Raw genomic sequence first — 25,134 nt, forward strand, 5'->3', positions numbered from 1 at the left:
AAGGGGTGTTGAATTTTATTGAATGCCTTTTCTGCATTTATTGAGATAACCATATGGTTTTTGTCTGTACTTTTGTTTATGTGATTAATCACATTTATTGATTTGTGTATGTTGAACCAACTTTCAGTCCCAGGATGAAACCTACTTGTTTGTGGTGGATTAGCTTTCTGATGTGCTGCTGGATTCAGTTTGCAAGTATTTAATTGAGGATTTTTGCATCAGTGTTCATCAAGGATATTGGCCTGCAGTTTTCTTTTTTGTTTTGTGTCTCTGACAGGTTTTGGTATCAGGATTATGCTGGTCTCATAGAATGAGTCGAGGAGGAGTCCCACCTCCTTAATTTTTTGGAATAATTTCTACAGGGATGGTACCAGCTCTTCTTTATACATCTGGTAGAATTTGGCTGTGAATCCATCAGGTCCTGGGCTTTTTTTGGTTGGTAGGCTACTTATTACTGATTCAGTTTTAGAGCTTGTTATTGGTCTGTTCAGGGAATCAATTTCTTCCTGGTTCAGTCTTGGGAGGGTATATGTGTCCAAGAATTTATCTGTCTCTTCTGCATTTTCTAGTTTGTGTGCACAGAGGTATTCATAGTAGTTTCTGATGGTTATTTTTATTTCTTTGTGGTCAGTGGTAACATTCCCATCATCATTTCTGATTGTTTTATTTGGATCTTCTCTATTTTATCCTTTATTAGTCCAGTTAGCAGTCTATCTATCTCAATGATTAAAAAAAAAATTCCTGGGCTGGGTGTGGTAGCTCATGCCTGTAATCCCAGCACTTTGGGAGGCCGAGGCGGGTGGATCACGAGGCCAGGAGATCAAGACCATCCTGGCTAACACGGTGAAACCCCGTCTCTACTAAAAATACAAAAAATTAGCCGGGCGTGGTGGCGGGCACCAGTAGTCTCAGCTACTCAGGAGGCTAAGGCAGGAGAATGGCATGAACCTGGGAGACAGAGCTTGCAGTGAGCCAAAATCATGCCACTGCACTCCAGCCTGGGTGACAGAGGGAGACTCCATTTCAAAAAAAAAAAAAACCAAAAAACCAAAAAACAAAACAAAACAAAACAAAAACCACCAATTCCTGGATTTGTTGATCTTTTGAATGGTTTTTCATGTCTCAGTCTCCTTCAGTTCAGCTCTAATTTTGGTTATTTCTTGTCTTCTGCTAGCTTTGGCCTTGATTGTTTTTGCTTCTTGAATTCTTTCAGTTGTGATGTTAAGTTGTTAATTTAAGATCTTCCCAACTTTTTGATGTGGGCATTTAGTGCTATGAATTTCCTTCTTAACACTGCCTTAGCTGTGTGCCAGAGATTCTGATATGTTTTATCTTTGTTTTAATTATTTTCAAAGAATTTTTTGATTTCTGCCTTAATTTCATTATTTACCCAAAAGTCATTAAGGAGCAATTTCCATGTAATTGAATGGTTTTGAGTGATCCTCTTAGTCTTGACATCTGTTTCTTTGTGCTCTGGTCCCACAGAATGTTTGGTATGATTTCCATTCTTTTGCATTTGCTGAGGATTGTTGTATGTTCAATTATATGGTCAATTTTAGAGTATGTGCCATGTGGTGATGAGAATGTATACTCTGTTTTTTTGGGTGGAGAGTTCTGTAGAGGTCCATCAGATCTATTTGGTCCAAGGTTGAGTTCAGGTCCTGAATATCCTTGTTAATTTTCTGCCTCAATGATCTGTCTAATACTGTCAGTAGGACTCCCTTTAATATTTCTGGTAGGGCAAGCTTTCTAGCATTTCTTTACTTTGTGTTTATCTGGGAATGTCTTAAATTCTTCTTCAGTTTTTCAAAATAAGTTTGCTGGATATAAAATGTTTGGTTGATGATTTTTCCCCCAAGGACTTCGAATATGTCATCCCACTGCCTTCTTGCCTACATGGTTTCTGATGAGAAATCCACTGTTAATCTTGTTGAGGAGCCCTTGCACATACTGAATTACATTTTTCTTGCTGCTTTCAAGAGTCTTTCTTTTTCTTTGTCTTTCAGTAATTTGATCATGATGTGTCTAAGTGTGTATCTCTGAGTTTGTCCTGCTCAGAGTTCATTGAGCTCTTGAATGTGAATGTTTTTCATCAAATTTTGGAAGTTTTGGCCATTGTTTCTTGATGTATTCTTCCTGTCTGTCTCTTTCTCTGTCTCTTCTCCTTCTAAGATTCCCATTATGCATATGATGATATGCTTATGGAGTAAGACGGATCTCTCAAGCTCTATTTATTTACTTTCATTCTTTTTTTGTTTTATTCCTCAGACTGGATAACCTCAATTGTCCCATATTCAAGTTTGCTGATTCTTTCTGCTGCCTGCTCAAATCTGCTGTTAAATCCTTGGGCAGGAGGATTGGGTTGCTCAAATCTTACACATTTCAAAGAAATGTTTATCTTCAGGCCTGGCCATTGGCTGGCCCCTGGAAGGTAGCCTCTGAGCCCTTGGAACATTCTTCCTGATATGAGTTTCTATATGCCGGAAGCCCTGAACCATGCTGTATTTATGGTATTTATTGTAAACATCTGTTTTTGTATGACTAAGCCCTTGGCCTACACTGTACCAGTTTGACTGGATAAGTTCATCCTAGAAAAGTGATTTGTGATGAATGCCTGGTTTTGCTCTGTGGTGAAGACTGGATGGAATCTGAGTAGCTGAGGTCATTCATATGGGCACTGCATGCCTACATGACTGACCCCCAACAAAATCTCTGGATACCAAGGCTTAGGTGAACTTTCCTAGCAACACTTCACTTGTATGGTCACACATTCCTGCTGGAACAATTAAGGACAAACCCAGAGTAATTTAAAAATGTAAATTGCGTGTTGTTTTTCTACTTCAAATGCTTTGTTTCCGATGTTTTTAGAATAAAATCCAAACTCCACGATCAAAGTCTGTAAGACTAATAGGACTCTGTTTACATCCCCAGAATCATCTTTTTTTTTTTTTTTTTTTTTGAGGCGGAGTCTTCACTCTGTCGCCCAGGCTGGAGTGCAGTGGCGCGATCTCGGCTCACTGCAAGCTCCGCCTCCCGGGTTCAGGCCATTCTCCTGCCTCAGCCTCCCGAGTAGCTGGGACTACAGGTGCCCGCCACCGCGCCCGGCTAATTTTTTGTATTTTAGTAGAGACGGGGTTTCGCCGTGTTAGCCAGGATGGTCTCGATCTCCTGACCTCGTGATCCGCCCGCCTCGGCCTCCCAAAGTGCAGGGATTACAGGCGTGAGCCACCGCGCCCGGCCCCCAGAATCATCTTTAATCTCACTTCCCCCTCATCAATATGTTCCAACAACACAGAGATCCTTCATGTTCTTGAGAGTCAAATGTTACTCAAACCAACTACCTGCAGTATATAAAGAATTGGTTTCTGACCATTCTATTGGTCCTCTACTTTTTTTCTGTTGGCCTTATTTTCACTCCAAATTCAAGTATATTGGATAAGAGCCCCCCACCCATTTGGCAGTCTCAGTAAAATTAAATTATATCTCACAGGTCCTACTGAGTCCGAGGTCTAAACCCTGACCAGAGAGATGCAGTGTTCTGATTAGCCAGACCCGAGATCTGGTGCAAGGTGTGGAGTCACCTTAAATGCAAGTACCTGGCTAGAAATTAGAGCAGAGATGTTTGTGTAGAGAAAAAAATGTAAAGTTGCTAGAAGAAGGGTAAATTGATACTGGGCAGAAACCACAACCACCTGTTGTCATTACATTGCCTTTCGGTCTGTGCCCATGCTGTTTCCTGTGACCAGAATGCTAAGCATGAGTGGCACATGATTAGTCTTCAAATCATGTCTTAAATATTTTCTCTTTAGATAGCCTATTCTGATCATTTAATCCAGGTAGCTTCCTTTCCTCATTCTCTATTACAACACTCTTAAAACCTTCATACCTTTTATATTAGACATTAGGTTAATTCTGTCAACAAATATTTACTTAGCACCAACTAGTACCAGATAGTATACTAGACTTTGTTCATGATCTTCCATAATACACTATGTTTTATTCACCAGTGCATAGTTCAATGCCTAGAACACAAAAGGTCATAAGTCAATATTCACTCAATGAATGAATGAAAGGGCCCTCATACTCAGTCCAATAAGATATTTTGAAATGTTAAAAAATGAAAAAGGAAAGGGAGTATATAATTCTACTAGGCCAGTTTATCTCAACCTTTCTTCATTGTCTTAACACTTAAAATTTGCTTTAGGCACATGCATGGACTCCCAAATTAAGGTAATAAGAATCTTAATCACATAAAAATTAAACATAATATGAAAACTACATGATAAACTGCCTAAAATGAACTGCAGCCTATTAATTGAATGCAAAGTGAGATGGTCTGATCACCGAAATCCTTGGAGCACATGAACAACCTTTAAAAACGTAAGATTTATTAAGAAAGTAATAAAATTTGTACAAAAATAATAAGTAATGTTATATTTTAATTTTGTGAAATGTCAATAAAATACCATCTCAGACTTTCTCTGATCGTTAGATTCTGGCAAATATCCAACTTCAGGTACCTTATCCTTTTTGCTAGCTATTGGAGAAATAATTGCAACACACTTTAGCTGCTGCATGAATATTCAGATGACAAAATGACCACCAGTTTTCTCATCAGATCCTATGGTTTCAATGAAAACCCATATCCAGATGACTCACCAATTGTAGCACTAGTCCGAACTTCTACTCTGAGTTTCAAATTCATATATTCAATTGTCTACTTATTTTGATTTTCTCAGAGGTACCTGAAGTTCACTTTGCATAAAACTAAGCTCATATCATTTCCTTAATCCTGATTCTCATCCACTATTGTCTGTCACAATGGATATTGCCACCATTTGACCAAGAAAACCCACACATCAGAATTGGCTTCTCTCTGTTCCTCAACACTATTTCCAAAGTATCAGTGTACCAACAACTGCTGCCTTTTTACCTCCTAAGTAGCTCTTGAATCTCCCACCACTATCGTAGTCAAAGCTATCATTTCTCCAATTGTATCTAAAACAGATTTCTGACTAGTATGACCACACCCATTCTGCCCAACTGCTCTGTCTGCTCTCTATATTATTGTTGGATTATTCGTATGTATAAAAAGGTTAAATATGACCACATCACATTTTTCATTCTTAACATCCTTCAGACTTTATTTTTCTCCTTTAAGTTCATGCATGGTTTTGGCCTACCTTGGGTCTCACCTTCCCCTGTACTTCACCATCTCTTGCCTAGTCTCCATTACTGTGGCTACCCTGGACTTTCTAAAGAACTCTAGACTCACTAGTATCTCTTCTTCCAAAAGGGCTTAGATAATGCTCTTCTGTCTGCCTCAAATATTTTTTCTTATTCTTCTTCATCTTAGCATTTTCTTTTGTTGACATTTCCTTAAAATTTTATTGAAGATTTTCTAATTACTCAAGATATGAATACATTCTTCCTTACAAAAAATTATAACATTGCAGATAAATATAAAGTCAGGAAATAACTTTCCTAATCTTAGCACCATCACAAGTTCAGTTAGATTTGTTTTTCTAAAATCACCTTTGTTCCAACAGATGGCCTTAGAACTCTTGAGTCACTTCTCTTGTCACCTAAGGCTACTCATCTTAGGTTGCAAAGCCATCAATTATTTCACAATGCACATAGTGTTTACTCCTGCCCTACCCTTTTGCTCATACTTGCAATAATTCTTCACATACCAGCACTGAAACATATCATTCTCTTAGTTTCTTTTCAAATCAACTCAATCTATATTTTCTATTGCAGTTTGAATTAACAGGGAGCAGTCAGCCAAGGTGTTGCAAAGGATATCAATTGTATCATTGTCAAGAGCCCTCTCCAAGGAACACTTATTCCTTCAATTAACCATAGTCCATGGGCTGGCTTTTGGTATTACAGGATCAGGAGCCTGATTTTGCCAGAATCCCATAAAGAAAGCTACCATTCAGGGGTAGACTCACATTAGACACATAGATTCATAAGGCCAATTTTTAAATGTATAGTGAAAAATATCACTCTCCTAGTGCCATGACCAGTGCTGTGTCTCCTCAAAAGAGATAAACATGAGAATCCAACTTAAATTAGAAATTGCTTGGTGCATATGAAATGAAGCTTAAAGGCTCTTAGAACGTATCGTCAAGTCTCTTCCCAGGAAAGTGGTACCAACTTACGATCTCACTGGCTGTATATCAATGCCCATTTTAATACACTGTCCAACACTAGTTGTCAGGCAGACATCCATTCTCATTCTTTCAGTTGACATTAAATGACATTTTGTTTTTTTCATTTCATTTCCAACTTTTATTTTAAGCTCAGGGGTACATATGCAGGATGTGCAGGTTTGTTACATGGGTAAATGTGTGCCATATGGTTTGCTGCACAGATCATCCCATCACCCAGGTATTAAGCCCAGCACCTACTAGATATTCTTTCTGATCCTCTCTGTCCTCCCATCTCCTGCCCTCCAACAGGTCCCAGTGTGTGTTGTTACCCCCATGTGTCCATGTGTTCTCATTATTTAGCTCTCACTTATGAGGACATGTGGTATTTTGTTTTCTGTTTCGACATTAGTATGCTAAGGATAATGGCCTCCAGCCCCATCCATGTCCCTGCAAAGGATATGATCTCATTCTTTTTTATGGCTGCATAGTAGTCCATGGTGTATATGTACCACATTTTCTTTATGCAGTCTGTCATTGATGGGCATTTAGGTTGATTCTATGTCTCTGCTGTTGTGAATAGTGCTGCAGTGAACATACATGTGCATGTATCTTTATAATAGAATAATTTATACTCCTTTGCATATATACCCAGCAGTGGGATTGCTGGGTTGAATGGTATTTCTGTCTTTAGGTCTTTGAGGAACCACCACAGTGTCTTCCACAATGGTTGACCTAATTTATACTCACACCAACAGTGTAAAAGCATTCTTATTTCTCCACAACCTTGCCAGCATCTGTTATTTTTTTACTTTTTTTTTTTTTTTTAAATAATAGCCATTCTGACTGGTGCGAGATGGTATCTCATTGTGGTTTTGATTTGCATTTCTCTAATGATCAGTGATGTTGAGCTTTTCTTGCTCTGTCTCCCAGACTGGAGTGCAGTGGTGTGATCTCGGCTCACTGCAACTTCCACCTCCTGGGTCTAAATGATTCTCTTGCCTCAGCCTCCCACGTAGCTTGGATTACAGGTGCCCACCACCATGGCCAGCTAATTTTTGTATTTTCAGTTGAGATGGGGTTTTACCATGTTGGCCAGGCTGGTCTTGAGCTCCTGACTACCCCTCAAGTGATCTGCCCGCCTCGGCCTCCCAAACTGCTGCAATTACAGGCGTGAGCCACTGCACCTGGCCAGCTTTTTTTCATATGTTTGTTGGCTACATGTATGTCATCTTTCGACAATTGTCTATTCATGTCCTTTGCCCACTTTTTAATGTTTTTTTCCCTAGTAAATTTGTTTAAGTTCCTTATAGATGCTGAATATTAGACCTTTGTCAGATGTATAGATTGCAAAAATTTTCTCCCATTCTGTAGGTTGTCTGTTTACTCTGTTGATAGTTTCTTTTCATCTTAGCATTTACTACTCATTCTTTTGGTATCAACCAAACTTTAGGGAAGCTTCTCTGACCTTGCTGACTAGGTCAAGTCTTGCTGTGATAAACTTTTATCGCATCAATTACTTTCCCTCATAGCATTTATCACACTATTACAGGTTGACATTTATTTGTATAATGACTTAATATCTGTCTTTTCCAGTAGAATGTAAACTCCTTGAGAACAAGCCTATGTCTAATATGGCTCACGACTACATCTTAGAACACTCTCTGACTTATAGTAACATATTAGGCATTCAGTAAGTAAGCAAATGGTAGGGGTGTTTCACAGGAAATTCTGAAATGCAAATTTTTTGAAGCTGCCCTATTTTAGGATGGCTTGCTTGAAGGCTTTTATTCATCCTTAATTGGTATGATCAAGACGTGAGAATAGCTCAGATCTTGGACCATTGATCCCAAGGGTCACTCACCTCACCTATTTGCTATGTATGTACTTGGAGGCACTGACCTTGATGTTATTTTCTATTTAATTTTTTCTAAGTATTCTCTTAGCCTCAAATTTAGCCTTAATAGCTTTACTTAGTGCTCTTTTCTGTCATCAGTGTAGACTTACAGATGTAAATTTTTTAATGCATATTTTGACCTAAATAAATGTTTATAGGGGCTTTCAGTTTCATTACTGCCATTGGCACTTGTGTCTAAAGATCAACAATTCCTTATTGCACTGCCCAGTACCATTACTGATGTAGCCTCCAAGTAAGTGCTGAAGGGGGATAGAAATAAACACACAAGTTTGGTGGGAGAAGGCCTTACTAAAGTCAGTGTTCGAAAGAATCATGGTCCCTTAGTCAATTCTAAAGAACCAGTTTATAGACGTGGAACCTGTGAAATGATGGCAAATCTTGTAACCTCAGGTACACACCATGTGGAAATTGAACCTAGACCTTCCTCAAAGAGAGGCTGTCATGTATATGGGTAAATATACCTTGGAGGGTGGAAAAGTCACTAACTTTTAGGGGATATTTGGAATCTAAATCTGAGTTTACTTGGATTCCTAAAAATGTAGAGAACCACTCTAGTCAGTATTTTAGGGCAAGGGATTATGCTGGCTAACTGAAAAGGTGTTTTAAGTTTATCATCAGGACCCAAAACTTACCATATAGTCTTTTGCCCACTAGGAGAGTATAGTTGGGATAGAAATCCTCAGCACGTGGCAGAATCCTCATTTCGAAAACAAAACAAAACACAAAAACCCTTAATAGTCCTTAAGGACTATTAGGGTAGCATCAACCAAGGGGAAATTATTTGTACTCTTTTCCCCACCAAAATATTAAGTCAGAAGCAAGATCACTTTTTCACGGGGAACTGCAGTGATTAAAGCTATTATTAAATATTTGTAAGATGCTGGCCAGTGATTTCTGTCCCCATTCAATATCTCAATATGGTCAGTGTAGAAACCAATTCTAACTCCAACTGCACTTTGCAATCTCCAAATGGCTTCTTTACTAGAATAGATGAATAAAGTTCCTGATTTCTGATCTGTAGTCCATGATATGTTGATCGTGCATTACTTTGTTCCTGCTCACTGGGACTATTAGGAGCAATTTGATTTCACCTGGCAGTAGCAACAGTTTGTTTACTCTGCGTTCTGTGCCAAAATCTGGTCCTCTGGAGCCTTGACAACACTGCATTCCTCCTAGGCATGACTCTGTTGCAATACATTTACAACCTCAAGCTGATTACTCCTGTAGAACAGCAAGTGGCAATGCCCTAGTTAACTTAGGAAGAAATTAGAGTAAGAGATACATCTTTAAGAAATAAGAGAACCTACATCCTCTGTCCTAGAAAGAAGGGGGAGGTTCTAATGTCAATGATGTGACAGAGTATTCTCCCTAAGTGGAAAACAAGTTACGGTACCTAACATTAACAGGGAATCTTTCTGGATTTTGGAATTTGTGTGACCTCTGGCCACCTAATAGGTGACACAAAAATTTTCCCAGAGTAGATTAAGAGAAGGTTTCCAGCTAGTCCAGTCTGCAAGGAAAGCTGCCCTGCCAGGTGACATGATAGCCACACTGATCCAATAGTATCCAAGATGCATGAAACTGACCAAAGCTAGAGAGACTTGAACATAAAGGAGTTATGTAAAGTACTCTGGGGATTTGGAGCTAACTGATGTCACATTAGCAGTAACTATTCTCTTTTTGTGTAACAGCTCCTGTCTTGCTTCTAGATCCAAATATCCTCCCATTCCAGTAGGTGTAGCTAAAGAAAAAAAAAAAAACAACCAAATATCTGATTATGAAGTCAGGTAAGTATGCAACCTGGGCTGCCCTGCGTGAATTGGGTGTCATCAGTTTCACAATCCATAAAACTAGGTTTATTCAAAAACACTCCAAGTGGTATATAAAACAACAGGATTTACAGGCCACAAGAGTTAAAGTATTAAATGGGTTGCTCAACTGGAACACGGAGGCACAGGCATTTTGTATATTTATAGGAAGCATTAAATAAAGTCTTGTGGAATGAGAATGAACACATAAACCTGTTTCTAGCAATTAAAAGATTTCTACTAAATAGGAAGCAAATACTTTATTGAAGTAAATTTCACCAGTCATTAGGCTTCATTAATAATGTTTATTTTAAAGATCAACTTTTATTGTAACAAATATAAAGTCATCAATGTTTTACAAATTGTCAAAAATGCTTTAAGTACAAAAAAAATACATTAGTAAAATGAAAGTTATGTTGTATTATTTGGTGATACACTTAATACTGCCAACATGCACAACGTATGCCAGAAAAGCTCATGCATTATTGGAAGAGAAAAGAAATGTGATATAACTGCCATATTGTCTGATTATAAATTCATTGCTTCAGTCAGTTTTCTTTCTTCAGGGATACCATTTACCTGCAATGTGTAAGAATGAATATGGGCAGGAGTTAGTCAGGGCATGTATACTTTTAGATTTTGAGCAAAGCAAATTATGGCAAGGAGAAAGTTTCCATCTTCTTAATACAATGTAAAATAATTACATTGCATTATTTCTCTGTATTTCGTTTTTTTAAAAAACAGAAAGCGAAAGAAAAAATTCTAAATTAGTCTTCTCCTTCTTGGACCAAGGCTATAATATTTTGTATTTCCCAAAAGGAACAGTCTGAAAATTCCTCCCACAATAAACAAAAAGAATGAGGTTGATTGCAGGATATATAACTGTACCTTTTAATCGTGGCTTTTAAAAAAATATCATGTGGGCTGGTAGGGCAGAGAAAATGAGAAAACCTGAAGGGGCATCAAACCTAATGGTTTGGGCCTAGTCCAAAAGTTAGTGCGATTGTCAGCTTTTAACTGCTCTATTATCCCGGCTAGTGCTCAAGTCCAGGAGTACAACACCAGCAGCTAGTTCATTTCTTAAAGCTTTGATGGGAATTTAAAAGAAAACAAGTAACTAAATGAAAAAAAAAAAAAAAAAAAAAAAACTTCAAGATATACTTTCCCCTGATAAATTCCATATAGGTAGCTACAAATAAAATTACTTGATATCCAAGATGCAAACTCTTGTGCCTAAATTACCTTCATAAAGAAAACTGACACGCACATAATGTTCTATGGTACTTGGAAAACTCCAGTTACTGTTCCATGACAATCGCATAAATGTAGCTGCCTCTTTGCAGTATTAGGATAATCAGGGTAAAAGAAAAGAAAAGCTGCTGTACTCAAAAAAATATATAAACAGCACTGAATCCATGCATTTGCAGATAGAATAATTTAGAAATTGAGAAATAAAGTTTTTCATTTAAATGAACAGAATGGAAATAAGGAATGTAAACTGCCCATTAGCCCTTCTCTCCAGGAGGCATGCCTCCATTTAGGTTTTTGTTTGTTTGTTTGTTTAAATCCAGAGTCTGACTCTGTTGCCCAGGCTAGAGTACAATGGTGCGATCCCAGCTCACTGCAACCTCCACCTCCTGGGTTCAAGTGATTTTTCTGCCTCAGCCTCCCAAACAGCTGGGATTACAGGTGTATGCCACCATGCCCAGCTAATTTTTGTATTTTTTTAGTAGCGACGGGGCTTCGTCATGTCGGCCAGGCTGGTCTCAAACTCCTGACCTCAGGTGATCACCTGCCTTGGACTCCCAAAGTGCTGGGATTACAGGCGTGGGCCACCGCACCTGGCCTCCATTTAGCTTTAAATGTACCAGAGGCACAAACACACCAATCTTTCATAATTATAAAAAAAATGCTAGGGTGGTCTCTCTCCCTTTGGCACTTAAGATATTTGGGGACTCACTGAAAAAAACAACAATAACAACAAAACAACCAAGAGGAGATAGTGTACTTTAGTCAATAGTATGATCCAAATTGCAGAAAAATGTAAGAAAACAAGGTAATAGGCTCTAGTGTTAACTAAAAAGGAGAACAAAACTTTCTTGACTCAAGCAAAATACCTGCTCCCTAAAATCTGTTTCAGAAAAATAATTTTATAAATTGGGTTAAACAACCTTAAAATCCCCTAGGAAAACTCTTTGGCTCTTATATTTGTTTAGGCATAAATTGTCCTTGTATTTGGAAATGCTCTGTATTACTAAAATGTAGCAAGTTAACAAGAGCACTTGGTAAAATATCTATGTGACTACTAAACAAATTGCTCTAATATCATCTAGTCAAGTTTCCTAATTCTCCTAGTGGGTAAGTAAAATCTGGATTTTTAAATACTCAAAATAAATATTTACTATTTTTCTAGAAATTGCCTCCTTCCTACTCACTCCCTGCCTGAAATAATTAAGAATCAGGAGATAGACATCGTAGGAGAGATGGAAGCTACAAGGTTAATAACAAAGAAGTTCTATCATTTCTATCGTAGAAGTATTCTTTTAGAAATTTTCCTCTTTAAAAAACCATGAAATTAGTGGTAGTAGGGATTCATTTATCTTTTTGCTCTCTTTAGGTTACTCATTTTTATAACAAAGTTTGTTCCTTCATCAATCTCCTGAATGCTTACAAAGTAGCACCAACACATCAATATACTGAACAGTCTTGTTGAAACATGTTAGCATTTAATTAAAACAAGTAATCAAAATTGTATGGAAAATTCTGATAAACATTATCTTGTAATTAAAATCTGATGAACAATTTCATTATACTTGCCTCAAATCTTTGAAAAGTTGTCAAACGAAAATCTCCTTAAATTCACGAAAGCAGTAATAGAGAAGATAATTTCTGAATGAAAACATCCAATACATTTCTGTATGTGCCTGAAGTTTTTAAGAGATTTACTTTAACAGTTTCCCTACCACAATGCCACCATTCATACTCAGAATTCCACACCCAACTTACATTTTTAAAACTTCTCTTGCTTTTCCAAAAGAGCTACAAAGGCATTAATGGTTGCCTGGCAATTAGAACTAGGAATCAACCACTAATTAGAAGACAATCATGAATAAGTTATCTACTCAGTATAGAGATGAATGAAATAATTGGCTGTGGAAAATTTTTAGGGACACTTGAAAGAAATAAAGAAAGCAAGTCTTAGGGAAATAGAATAGTCCAAGGAGAATTGTCTGCCATCTTGTTGTCACTGGTCATGTTATAACAGCTTTTTAAAGCGGCTTTAAAACCAGGCCAGCCATTTCTCATTTATCCCCCTGAAGCCTCAGTGATTTGTCACAATGGTTTCCTTTTGTAAGAGTCAGTTTCAAGCTGCTCACTTACTGAGACAAATCCTAGATGCATCCAAGCTAAGAATCTTTCATACCAAGGGGAAGAATAGAGAGCTTCACTGAAGGAAGGGGTTTTATTCAGTCTTCCTTAATTAGACAGGACCTCCATGGATGCTTTTGCTCTAAGATCATTTACCCTGTGTTTATCATTCTGATGCCAATCTATGTAATAATCTAAGCCATTATTCTGAGGTTTTAAGTCTGATTAAGGAATGACACAAGTGTTTTGCCTTATTTGGTGAAGCTAAAGCTTCATAAATTATATAGTGCCATAATTATCTTTTAATCTGTAGATTCATTCATAAACATCAATTTATTATTCTTAGCACTCACCTGTAGTCTGCTGTTGGGGAATCTGAGTCTGATGTGGCAAGTTCCTAGAAATGATGAACATTTTTGAGTAAAACTGTTTGTTTACACACTTGTAAATAGAGAGCAGACATACTAGAATGAAAAACTTTATTGGTAACTGACCCCAGTCATGTAATCCAGCACAATTCCCCTCCCCTTTCATGAGCTTACAGATGAGGAAACTTGAGGTCTGAGGAAGATAAAAATTAACAATATTTGATAACATGCATGAAATTTTTACTACAGGCTATACTCTAAAGTACCTCACAACAACCCTAAGAGGTAGGTGTTAATGTTTTCCCCATTTTATGGGTGAAGAAATAGCCTTGGAGATCCAAGGCTACATAGCTAGGACATGGTAGCTAAGATATGAACACAGTGGCTTATGCTCTTAACCTATACACTTTCAGATCCAGGCCTAGAAGATATAAACATGCTCACATATTTTCATGGAACAACATATATAACCACCTTCATTCACTATCCCAAACATCTGTGCTCTTTTATCTTCATGTCAGGCATGCATCCAGATGCATTGGCAGAATGCAGAAGTCATCCTTGTTCCTTCCCTCTCCTTCAGTCTCCACATCCAACCACTTAGGGACTTCTGACATTTCTTTTCGTCTTATTTGGATCTGCCCCATTCTTCCCCATCTCCATTGCTAACTTGGTTGAAGCCATCATCATTTCTCACTTGGATCCTTGTAAGGGGGTTGACTTGTTTCCTCATTTACATTCTTGTCCCCTTATAATCCACTCTGCACATTGCTGTCAGAATGCTCTTCTAAGACAGGGGCCCCCAGCCCCTGGGCCATGGAACTGGGCTCCATAGCAGGAGGTGAGTGGCAAGTGAGCCAGCGAAGTCTCATCTGTATTTACAGCTGCTCCTCATCACTCGCATTACCACCTGGGCTCTGCCTCCTGTCAGATCAGTGGCAGTAGTAGACTGTCATAGGAGCGTGAACCCTATTGTGAACTGTGTATGCAAGGGATCTAGCTTGTGCACTCCTTATGAGAATCTAATGCCTGATGATCTGTCACTGTTCCCCATTACCCCCTGATGGTACTGTCTAGTTGCAGGAAAACAAGCTCAGGACTCCCACTGATTCTACATTATGGTGAGTTATATAATATTTCATTATATATTACAATGTAATAATAATAGAAATAAAGTGCATAATAAATGCAATGCCCTTGGATCACCCCAAACCATCCCCCACACCTGGTCTGATATGAAACCAGTTCCTGGTGCCAAAAGTTGGGGACCAGTGTTCTAAGACACAAATCTATTATGTCATTTAAATAACACACATTTAAGTATTTCCTTGTATCTATCTGCAGATTAAATTTCAGATTTCTTAATGTGGCCTGGAAAGCCACAATATATCTCGCTCCTACATGGAGTGCCCCATGTCTGCTTGAAGCCGACAACCAACCACCATGGCTACTACCATGTCCTGTACCCAATCAGCTCCCATTTGTCCTTGCAAACTCAACTCAGAACTTGTTACAGCATACAGGTTTTACTCTTATAATTTAAAAATTCCCATAAGAAATGTTATTAAAATTTTTAATGTATTATTTTTAATTTAAAAAATCTCAAGAACCACCTCCCTATGCATCCTTACTCTCTAAGCAACCCACAATTAGGTTACCATTTAGCATGCTTTCATTCACATGCTGATTGTCATTGTATTCTCTGTACATAATATTTAATTGTCCTAAAGTATATTAACAGTAAGAACTATCATATTTTGTTTAGTATCCTCAGCAGTAAGCATTATAAAGTATACACATTTATTAACTTACAGATTTAGTTTCACATTTTGATATTAAAATTAGTTTATGAAAATGTACAATTTAGGTTCTGTATGGAAGAAACTCTAAGAGTCAGTCCTTTGTAATAAAGTTTGATCCATGCTGGGGATTTTCAAAGTTTTTTGTTTTCTCTTTAGCACTGGGATTTCTCTTAATTGAAACCCTAAGCAGAACTGTGATGTACAAAAGAGATAAATGTGAGGTTGCCTGGGTTGAAACAAGGGAGTTAGGAATCCTGTCCGCTTTGTTTTCTTTGTCCCTCATGCTGGCCCCTGCAGCAATTCTAAGAATCTGTAAGAAACAGTTTGAAAACCATTGATAATATTTCAGCCAGGCAAATATTATGTTCCAGATACAACAATCTAAAGTGGAAAACAGTATGTGCTAGTTAAATACTGTTTAAACTCTTAATTTAATCTATAGTTAACACCTTTGAGCGATTTTTTTTCAATGTTTCAGTTCCACTTTAAAGATATTACTAAGGAAATAATAAACTCTAACACAATTTGAGGAAGTTACTTAATAATTCATCCCAATGATTATATTCTTTTTTATTGTTACTTATCAGCCTTATCCTTGTGTAGGCTAGAGGAGTATTTCTTTTTTAGCTTGTTTGTTCTTTCAGAATTTCACGCTATGTATTTATATTGATTTTGGTCACAAAAGTAAAAAGATAAATTTATAAACTACGAAGAGGGAATAAGTTCTACATTTAAAGATGGCAAGGCAAACATCTTTACTACAGAAGTCAAAATGCAATTAGATGGGTATCTGGCACAGGGTGGGAGGATGTGTTTTACTTTATCTACTCAGGTATAACTGATCTGGGTCTATTCTACACTCAGAACGAATACAGTGCACCCTCTACACATAGGCACACACCACACACAAGCACTTCCTCATTCCTTACCATCTGCAGCTCTACCTAGCCTGTTAGCAGATTGAATCAACACATTTCAACAAAATACAAAAGAAAGTATAGAATGTAGGTGTTCTAACATAGGTAGTGGTTAGTAAAAAAAGACACATGTTTTCCAAAAGCACTAGATTAAGGATCCTCCAAATTCAAAATCAGCATTTGGATGAGGTTGTTGGATGACCCCTACTTCTCTTGTTGGCCCTCCCAACTGACCTTTCTGTGGAATTTAGCTTGAAAACCACTGATCAGAGTCAACCTATGCCTTGTCGTTTCTTCTCTAGTCTCTGTTTTTTCCTCTTTTGCTACATTGCTAAACTTTCTAAATCACAATGGGCTGGGCTAGGTGAAAAGAGATGGCTGGTTGAGAAAAATGCCACACACAAACTAGCAAGAAATTTGGAGAAGATGCATAAGAAAGCAACTGTATGTCTTACATTGATTTAGGGACTGAAAAGTATCCATAGTGTGTGTTCTAAGTGGTTGTGTTTGAACAATGCACATGCACTCCTTGCAATTTCAAAGGAAACTTAGATGAGTTATATTAAAAGTGCTTATGTGTGCAAAAAGGTGCTCAACCAAAAATATTCTGAGATTCAACTTCCCCTGATTGGGTACACCTATCTGTTTTGAAGGAGACCCTTGAGTCTCCAAGATGTGTGCACATAGCTCTGTTTTTGTGGCTTCCCAAACTTGTAACTACATGCGAACCTGTAAGTATTAAAGTGTGAATACATCTATGATGGGCATATTTAAAACTGTGTATTCCATTTAAGAGTTGAAGGGACATACTTCATAACAGCACTGCTTCAGGCATACTGGAAAAATGCCTACAATCCCAACTCTGCTAGTTAAGATGCAGAGAATGCAGGAAGGAAGTGGGGAATTCTCATCTTTGGTGAGAGCAGGCTGCTAAAGGCAATTATACAGGAGGGGGCGTCGACTTCAAATAGAGGCCGTATAATCCTTCCAAGAAAGGACCTTAATAAAGTCATAAAACAATTTAATGATTATTAGACTAAGTGAAAAGTTATTACGTATAAACTGTATTATGTAGAAATTTAAGAAAACTGTAACTCTCTAAATTATTAGCATTAATTATTTTCTCATTGTGTTTTCATTAATTTCATGCATTTAAATAGAAAATTGTGTAAATCAGTCATTGCACAAACTTCATTCTTTAAGAATGCAAGAGCAATAACTTGCAAATTAATAAATAAGTGATTTGGGGCAGTACACAATTATTTCTTATTTGTACAACCATTTTAAAGTAATTTGACATTCTTGGATACCCTATACAGTAATTCAGTGAGTAAAGTTGATGATTATCAACTGATTATATTGCTACTTGTTTCAGACTAAAAAGCAAAATGATTTGCTTAAAGTCACAGAATCCATGCCAGAGTTGAAAGAAAATGACATTAGTTGTGTGAAATACAAAACATTTCACTTTTCAGTTAGTATGGTGGCATCATTTAACAATAAGAAATAGTTATGTATTTTTGGAAATCAATGGCTCTGAAATATTCTTGGCTGCTTGATACTTCTCAATAGGATACCATAATCTTAGTCCCCTGAAACATTGTCTTCAACTGATACTAACTTTTTTTAAAACTTAATTTTTATTTATGGACTTTTACCATAAAGTTAGTTGTCACTGTGACCAGAAGCAGGACAAATGGAAAAATATTTAAATAAAAGCTAAAATTATTAGATACTGTCTTCAATTAGAAGACTTAATTCTACTTTTATACTTGTTAATTTTCAAAAGATTAAGTACAACCTATCTCCTGTTTTGAGAGAGACCCAATTATCCTGGATTAGGAATTATGTTTAGAATAATGAATAAGGAAAATTTTTGTGTAGCAAATTAGTATCTTCCTGAAAAATGTGTGGAGTACTGTCCCCAATTATTCATTACCTACGGGGCTTCATGAAGATGCCTACCACTCCAAAAAAATCAATTGGTATTGATGTTGGCATAAGAAAAGAATAGTGAAGAGGCAGATCTTTCCCCAAAAGACAGCATACCTCACTACAAATTTAATATAATAAGTTATTTTTTAGAAAATCAAATATTTGGGATCCTCCAGTCAATGCCCCTTTCCCCAAGCATAAGACTACAAAATAACATTTTTTCAATGGATTTTAGCTGTTCCAGGCACTGTTTTCTGATTAGCTCTCATCTCTCAACCTCTCCACACCATTTTCCTCAGGCAGTTTAGGGAGGTGTGGAAGAGTATAGAGGCTGAGAAGTATAAACTCCCAAACAGTTCCAACCTCCTAGACAATGTGCATGGACTGCTTTTCTTTCAGTTTCACATGGGGAAATCAGGAAAAACTGTTCCCCTTTTAAAACTCCATGTAGAGGAATGTGAATAACAACCTTTCTTACTCACGGGCCCAACCAGAAATACCAGAGCTCTGGATTTTCCGATCCTGAAACTTAAGTCCTTTGATTATTAAGCCAGGAATTCTCAACCTTTGTTGAGAAGCTCTCTGCAGGAGCTCTACCATAACACACACGCCCACCAGACTGCAAATTCCCATACTCAGAGCCCCAGAATGTGTACTATAAACGCTCTACAGTGATCCTGACACAACGTGGTTTGGGAACAAGGCTAGACTCTCTCTTGACATTCCTTTGATGACCTAAAATTTTATTACTTGGAATTAAATTTTTTTCATTTAAATATTTACAAAAGGCAATCATCGAGATACACCGGTCAAATATGTAATAGATTTTTGATGTGAAGTCTTTGGTTACAAACATAACCCCAATCACAACAATGATTCTTTGGCAAAGTCAATTTACTTTTAAGAGTTACTTTACAATGTGATTTCCAGAAATAAATTGTAATAAATAAGACGAATGTCTATAGGGGAAAAATTATTCCTGCTATTAATGGCAACACTTATTCACTAGGCTACAAAGATAACTAAGTACAGATGCAGAAAAACTTACTTTATGAAGGCATGAGGGACATACTACACAATACCTGGCTACAGCTCCTCATGACTGTCGAGGTCATGGGATGCAAGAAAGGTCTAAGAAAATGCCCAGACCTGAGGAGACTAAGGAGACACAGTGAATATTGTGTCCTAGATGGAATCCTAGAACAGAGAAAGGACATTAGTGGAAAAACTAATGACATCTGAAAAAAGTCTGAAGTCTAGGTAACAGTAACATACTAATACTGGGTTCCTCATTGTGACAAATGTACCATGGTACTATAAGATGTTAACAATGGGAGAAACTGATTGAGGGGTATGTGGGAACTCTATTATCTTTGTAACTTTCCTGTACCTCTACAATCATTCCAAAATAAAAAGTTTATTAAAGAATAAATACATTAGCCAAGATCAAATTAAATTGACCTTACATTTCTAGACTATGTGATAGTTTTAAAAGCCTATTTATATTGTCTCTGTAATTTGAAAAGCAAAAGAAACACAGTACAAAATGAAACACCTCATTTCTGGGCATGTGCTACGTCTCCACATTCTGCTGCAGCTTCCCTTTCCACTGCCTCTTTGTTCATTTTGCTTATAACCTGAATCAGAGATCTCTCTGAGGTCAATGACCGACATTATCTATCCCTGCCTAGATATCAGGATAGGTAAATAATCTAATCTCAGTTCTGACCTAATTTAACTTTGTCTCTTATCAGTGTCTCAAATTTATCATCTGCAAATGATTAAACATTTTTTCTTACTGGCTAATTTATGGTGCCAGTCTGGAGCTCTGTGAAACATTCTACCAAAAAGAAAATATTACCATGTAATTGATAATGGTGGCAGCCATTCATTACATAACATTGTGAATTCTCTATACCTCTGATGTAAATTGACTTGTTTAAAGGAACAAACTAGTTTTATGCAGTTTTGCAAGAAAGCTTTGAATATTATTGAGTCTTGCTTAGAAGCCAATATAAACCTTTAGCCATATCCATGTCTGAATATTTCTGGTATCAATCTGAAGAATAAACACAGAATCCTTTGGCTAGCTAAACTGTTTATGAATGATAAATTCAGTACACTTAGTATGAATGTGAAGATGAAATGCATGCCCTTTTAGAAAGGGTAAATTAATAAGTACAAGGCAGCATTATTCAAGCATACACCTGGTTATTGAGTACTGTAATGCCTCCCCAAATATAATATCGCATTTTAATCTTGAGAATTCAGTTCAATCCAAATGACCAAAATATTTGTGTGTGTCTACTCAGTGCTGAAGTAAAACTTTTAAAACATGGCTGTTTTTCTGGTAAAAAGTAAAAGTTGAATTTGCATAAAGGACAGCTATGATGAACCCCATACAATAAATTCCCTATTATCTGGCATGGTTGGAAAATGAGGTTAATCACATATTCTGGCTTATAGGGAGTTACCATAGAGACATATGATCCATTTCTAAGAATAAAAGAAAGATAATATACACTCAACACTGAAACGACACCGAATGTAATTTAATTTTCCTCTGATGAGTCAGACGCACTTGATGATCCTGCAGTGCCTCAGAATAATCATTGTGAACATCATCAATTATCTATGTACCCTATTTATATAGAAGTGCTAGTTAATGGAGCTTTTCCATTAGCAGAAATCTGAATAATGTGAAGGTTTTCTGGACTTAAAAATACGTATGGTTTTAAGTTGTTGCGAGTTCAATATAATAGCCTATTGCATTTGCAAATAGAGAGATCTGATCAACATAATGACAGTCTTGATGGGGATATGGAAGGACCAGAAAGATGCATTTGGTGTAAACTAGATAGAAAATTTTATTTTGCTTGTATATTAGTAGCAACATTGCAAAATTCTAACCACCGGGAATCAAAATACTTTTTAAGGAGCTATTCTTATTTTCAATATATATGGTTAGAAAGGGTTATCTTAAAATGACAACAACCTTTTTCCTCTCTTGAATTTCACTATCAATAGAGTTTTACTGATTTACAAACATATTCAAGTTCTCCTACTCATTATAACTAGTTTCTACTCTAAAATTCTACAGTATTGTTACATTATCAATAGAAGCATTTCTCAAACTGTGTTCTTTGAAGATTTACCTATTCTGACCTTTTCCTATGGATTCACAAAGTATATCAACACACCAAGGGACTGAAGACTGTTGTAGCTTAAAAAATGAAATAAAACCTTTACATTACAGTACTCAATAACCAGGTATATGCTTGGATAATGCTGCCTTGTACTTATTAATTAACCCTTCTTAAAAGGGCATGCATTTCATCTTCACATTCATACTAAGTATACTGAATTTATCATTCATAAACAATTTGGTTAGCTACAGGATTTCATGTTTCATGTTAGAATTTTGCAATGTTGCTACTGCTTTTTTCCAAGTGTATTTGACCATTCCACTTTTGAAGGATATCTGTCAACATTTCACTGGCATGCTAGGGTAAACAATATCAGAAATAATAACCTTAAAGAATAAGTACAAATTCTTTTCATTTTGAAAATGAAAGACAAAACCATTTCATAATTTTCATCTAAAAACAGGATAAGAGGTGGTTAAATTCTGAATTATTACAATATTCTTGAAATTTTACCAATTTTTCTCATCAGTATCTAATCCTGGTAAACTGGATTTTATGATGACCCATAATAGGTGGGCTACTGACCACCAGAGAGCACAGAAACCCATCTGTTCCATTCAGTACAACTAAATTTTGTAGACCTTAATATTTCTATCCCTGATGTATTAATGTTTCCAAAATTTAAAATTGTAAACATATGCAATTTCACCCATTTCTTAAATTACCCACTACCCATTACTTACTCTCTCTCACACACATGTACATAAACAGGCACCTTAGTCTGTATGACCCTAAGTGATGTTAGAGAACTTTAGAAAAATATTCATAATACTTTTGGGTTTCTAAAGTATTCTGGATAAACTTATCTAGTCTGTCTATACTACTCATATTAATTGTTATTTAATCTTCAAATTACCACATGCATTCTACCTGGTTACAAAATAAGCACTCAATGGGAAAAATGTACCCAGTAGAGTTCCCAGGTAAATGTGTTCACTTTAATATTATATCCTAAGGGTGTGTATGTGTCTGTGTGTGTGTGAGAGAGAGAGAGACAGAGAGAGGAAGAGAGATTTTTCTGTATAGCCATTCCATCTTTAAAAGTAAAGTGAAAAAGAGGAGGACCTCAAAAGCCAACTTTGTGACTTCTAGTGCTTGGGGCAATTGAATTTAACTCATTTTAACATATGGTTAAAACGAAAAAAAGGCCGGGCACGGTGGCTCACACCTGTAATCCCAGTACTTTGGAGGCCAAGGTAGGTGGATCACCTGGGTCAGGATTTCAAGACCAGCCTGGCCAACATGGTGAAACCCTATCTCTACTAAAAATACAAAAACTAGCTGGGCATGGTGGCAGGTGCCTATAATTCCAGCTACTTGGGAGACTGAGGCAGGAGAATCACTTGAACCTGGGAGGCGGAAGTTGCAGTGAGCTGATATCGTGCCATTGCACTCCAGCCTGGGCAACAGGAGCAAAACTCCATCTTAAAAAAAAAAAAAAAAAGGAAAAAGAAAAAAAAGAGACATGTTCTTATAAATAACAGTTTTACCCACCATTCCCTTACATAAAAATGTGGCCACTAGGCTACATTGTATCAGCAATATAGAATGCAGCATAATGCTGCATTACAGCATTATATAGCATGGTCTCCCAAATGCAACTGTACAATTTCCTCACCCCTCACTCTTACCTACTGCTTACAAAGTCCTTCCAGGGTTTCTAACCCTGATCCCTAGAGCACTAGACAAGGTTTGCACTAATAAAATAGGTGTTTATAGCCCAAATTGGAACTGCTTGCTCTGACATACAAGCAGATCATAAAAAACAACCCAAACACCCTTAATTCTGAGGCAAAAATTTAGATTACAAAGGTCTATGGTAATAACATTTTAATAGGTTTAAACCAAATAATTCTAACATCTCTAAAAATAATCAATTTGAAATGCTTAGGATATGGTTCTTTTTTTATAATTAACTCATCTTTGAGCAAACATGTAATGTTGAGTTTAGTATCAGTGTCAATTTCTTAAATATTAAGGTATATGTAGTCTTGTTTGGATTAGTGGGGGGAAAAAAGCACATTTCCTAAAAGTAACTGTATTGTATATGTCAGGACAGTAGGGGTGGGATTTACACAATTAATGTCCTTTTGGTATTTTCTCTTCCAGTTATAAACAAACAAACAACACAACAACAGAAAGCTCTGTTCTTTACAGACATTAGTAAAAATATACATGTATATTAATAACTATGGCTCTAAGTGGACACTTACTGCTGCGTTTGCATCAATGGCATGTTTGTGCTATCATAGTTGTCTGTGTGTAAAGGAGGTATGATTTCCCCAGTCACAGGGTGGAACACAGGAAGCGTTGACAGGGGCCATGCTATCTCTCTATTCTTGGACATGTCTCGAAGCTCCTTGGTAGATTTCTGAATAGCACTGTGATGAACCAGTTGGATGCTAGGTCAAAAAGAAATAAAACAACATATATTTAGAATCATATATTAACCTGACGGGTCATCAATTTGAAAAAGTTATGAAGTATTTTTATCTTTAAAAATAACAAGACATTATTGCACTTTGGACATTCAATAAACTATTTCAGAAAGCCATACATCTCACATACTTTTAATGTAACAAAACTAAAAATTATAAACTGATTTTAAAATACATGTTTTATTAAACTAAGCTATGAAGCATTGTATTAATATTACTGTCCTAAGTAACAAACTAGTTTTCTATTTATTTTCTATGATTAAGATAAAACTTCCATAGCTTTTATATTTTTGCTTCTGGTGGGGCATTTATAAATACTCACAGAAGTTTCATTTTATGGTAGGTTATTACTGTAGATTCTGGAAAACTTGTATGAAAGGTCTTTTCATCTGTTCTCTGGTTTATAGAAATGCAGATTGGAAACCACATAGTATAAATGGTAAGTTAATATTCTGAATCTGAAATATTTTAGGTTTAATTTTTATCTGTGTAATCTTATTAAACCCTTTCTAGTTTTAGTTTCTACCCCTCCTAAATATCTCTATTTAGAAAGCAGCTTTCACATTTATGAAATAAACTATGAAAGATGACAAATGAAAAAAAGCTTGACACACATGTATGGAGCATGATGGGCAACTGAGAGGTGGGAAAAAATGATGAAGAAAATAACAGGAAAGAAGACACTTACTCTGGTGTTTGCATGTTTCTCTTTTCCCTAGAAACAAAACAAAATTTATGAATTAAATAATAGCATTGATATTTGGAACATTAAGACTATATGCTCATGGGATCTTGCATGATGTGGAAATGCTGACATTGTTACTATTAAATGCAACCAGGCAGCATTTGCCACCAGGTTTATGACATTACTTGGATGAGTACACATACAGCGATGGAATACTGATGAGAAACACATAGAAAAATGAAAAAAAATGGAGATTAAGAATCAAGGCCTTGATTGAAATAAACTCTATGACATAATGAAATCAAGCTACATGTAAAAATGAAAGAATTTGTTACTTGCTGCTTTATTAAATTTTTATCCTTTCCTTTGTCGCCCTGACTTCTAGATAATCTTGGGAGATTACCTTAATTGACATAGATGTCCTGAAAGTACTAACTATTCATGAAGTGAAGAGTTGTTACTCAAATTATACCTTATTTTCATTAATTTACTCCTTCGTTGGGTTTTAAAAATATATTTTATACATTTAGATTGTG

General features: G+C 36.5%; 1 protein-coding gene and 1 long non-coding RNA gene across 19 annotated transcripts in view; one reads left to right on the forward strand and one right to left on the reverse strand.

Moving 5' to 3' along the window:
• The first annotated feature begins 3,598 nt into the window (after window positions 1-3,598).
• LOC139362797 (uncharacterized) lies at window positions 3,599-12,685 on the forward strand. The gene is made up of 2 exons (XR_011622152.1): window positions 3,599-9,857; window positions 12,292-12,685. It is a non-coding gene; the product is annotated as an uncharacterized lncRNA (long non-coding RNA).
• The window catches only part of LOC105475528 (sarcoglycan epsilon), a 71,336-nt gene continuing 56,365 nt past the window's right edge, over window positions 10,164-25,134 (reverse strand). For 5 of the 18 annotated variants that reach the window (XM_011730856.3, XM_071094846.1, XM_011730862.2 and 2 more), the window contains 4 exons: window positions 24,602-24,628; window positions 23,689-23,877; window positions 13,601-13,644; window positions 10,164-10,457 (listed from right to left, as the gene is read on the reverse strand). In XM_011730856.3, the coding sequence (XP_011729158.1) occupies window positions 10,441-10,457; window positions 13,601-13,644; window positions 23,689-23,877; window positions 24,602-24,628 (277 nt within the window). In that variant the 3' untranslated portion in view covers window positions 10,164-10,440. Of the gene's footprint in view, window positions 10,458-12,695; window positions 12,803-13,600; window positions 13,645-13,741; window positions 13,809-23,688; window positions 23,878-24,601; window positions 24,629-25,134 lie in introns of those variants that run through there. The other 13 variants (XM_071094847.1, XM_011730857.3, XM_024790947.2 and 10 more) reach the window with 7 other exon arrangements.

The sequence above is a fragment of the Macaca nemestrina genome, chromosome 4 (assembly GCF_043159975.1).
Source record: "Macaca nemestrina isolate mMacNem1 chromosome 4, mMacNem.hap1, whole genome shotgun sequence".
In the NCBI taxonomy this organism is placed as follows: domain Eukaryota; kingdom Metazoa; phylum Chordata; class Mammalia; order Primates; family Cercopithecidae; genus Macaca; species Macaca nemestrina.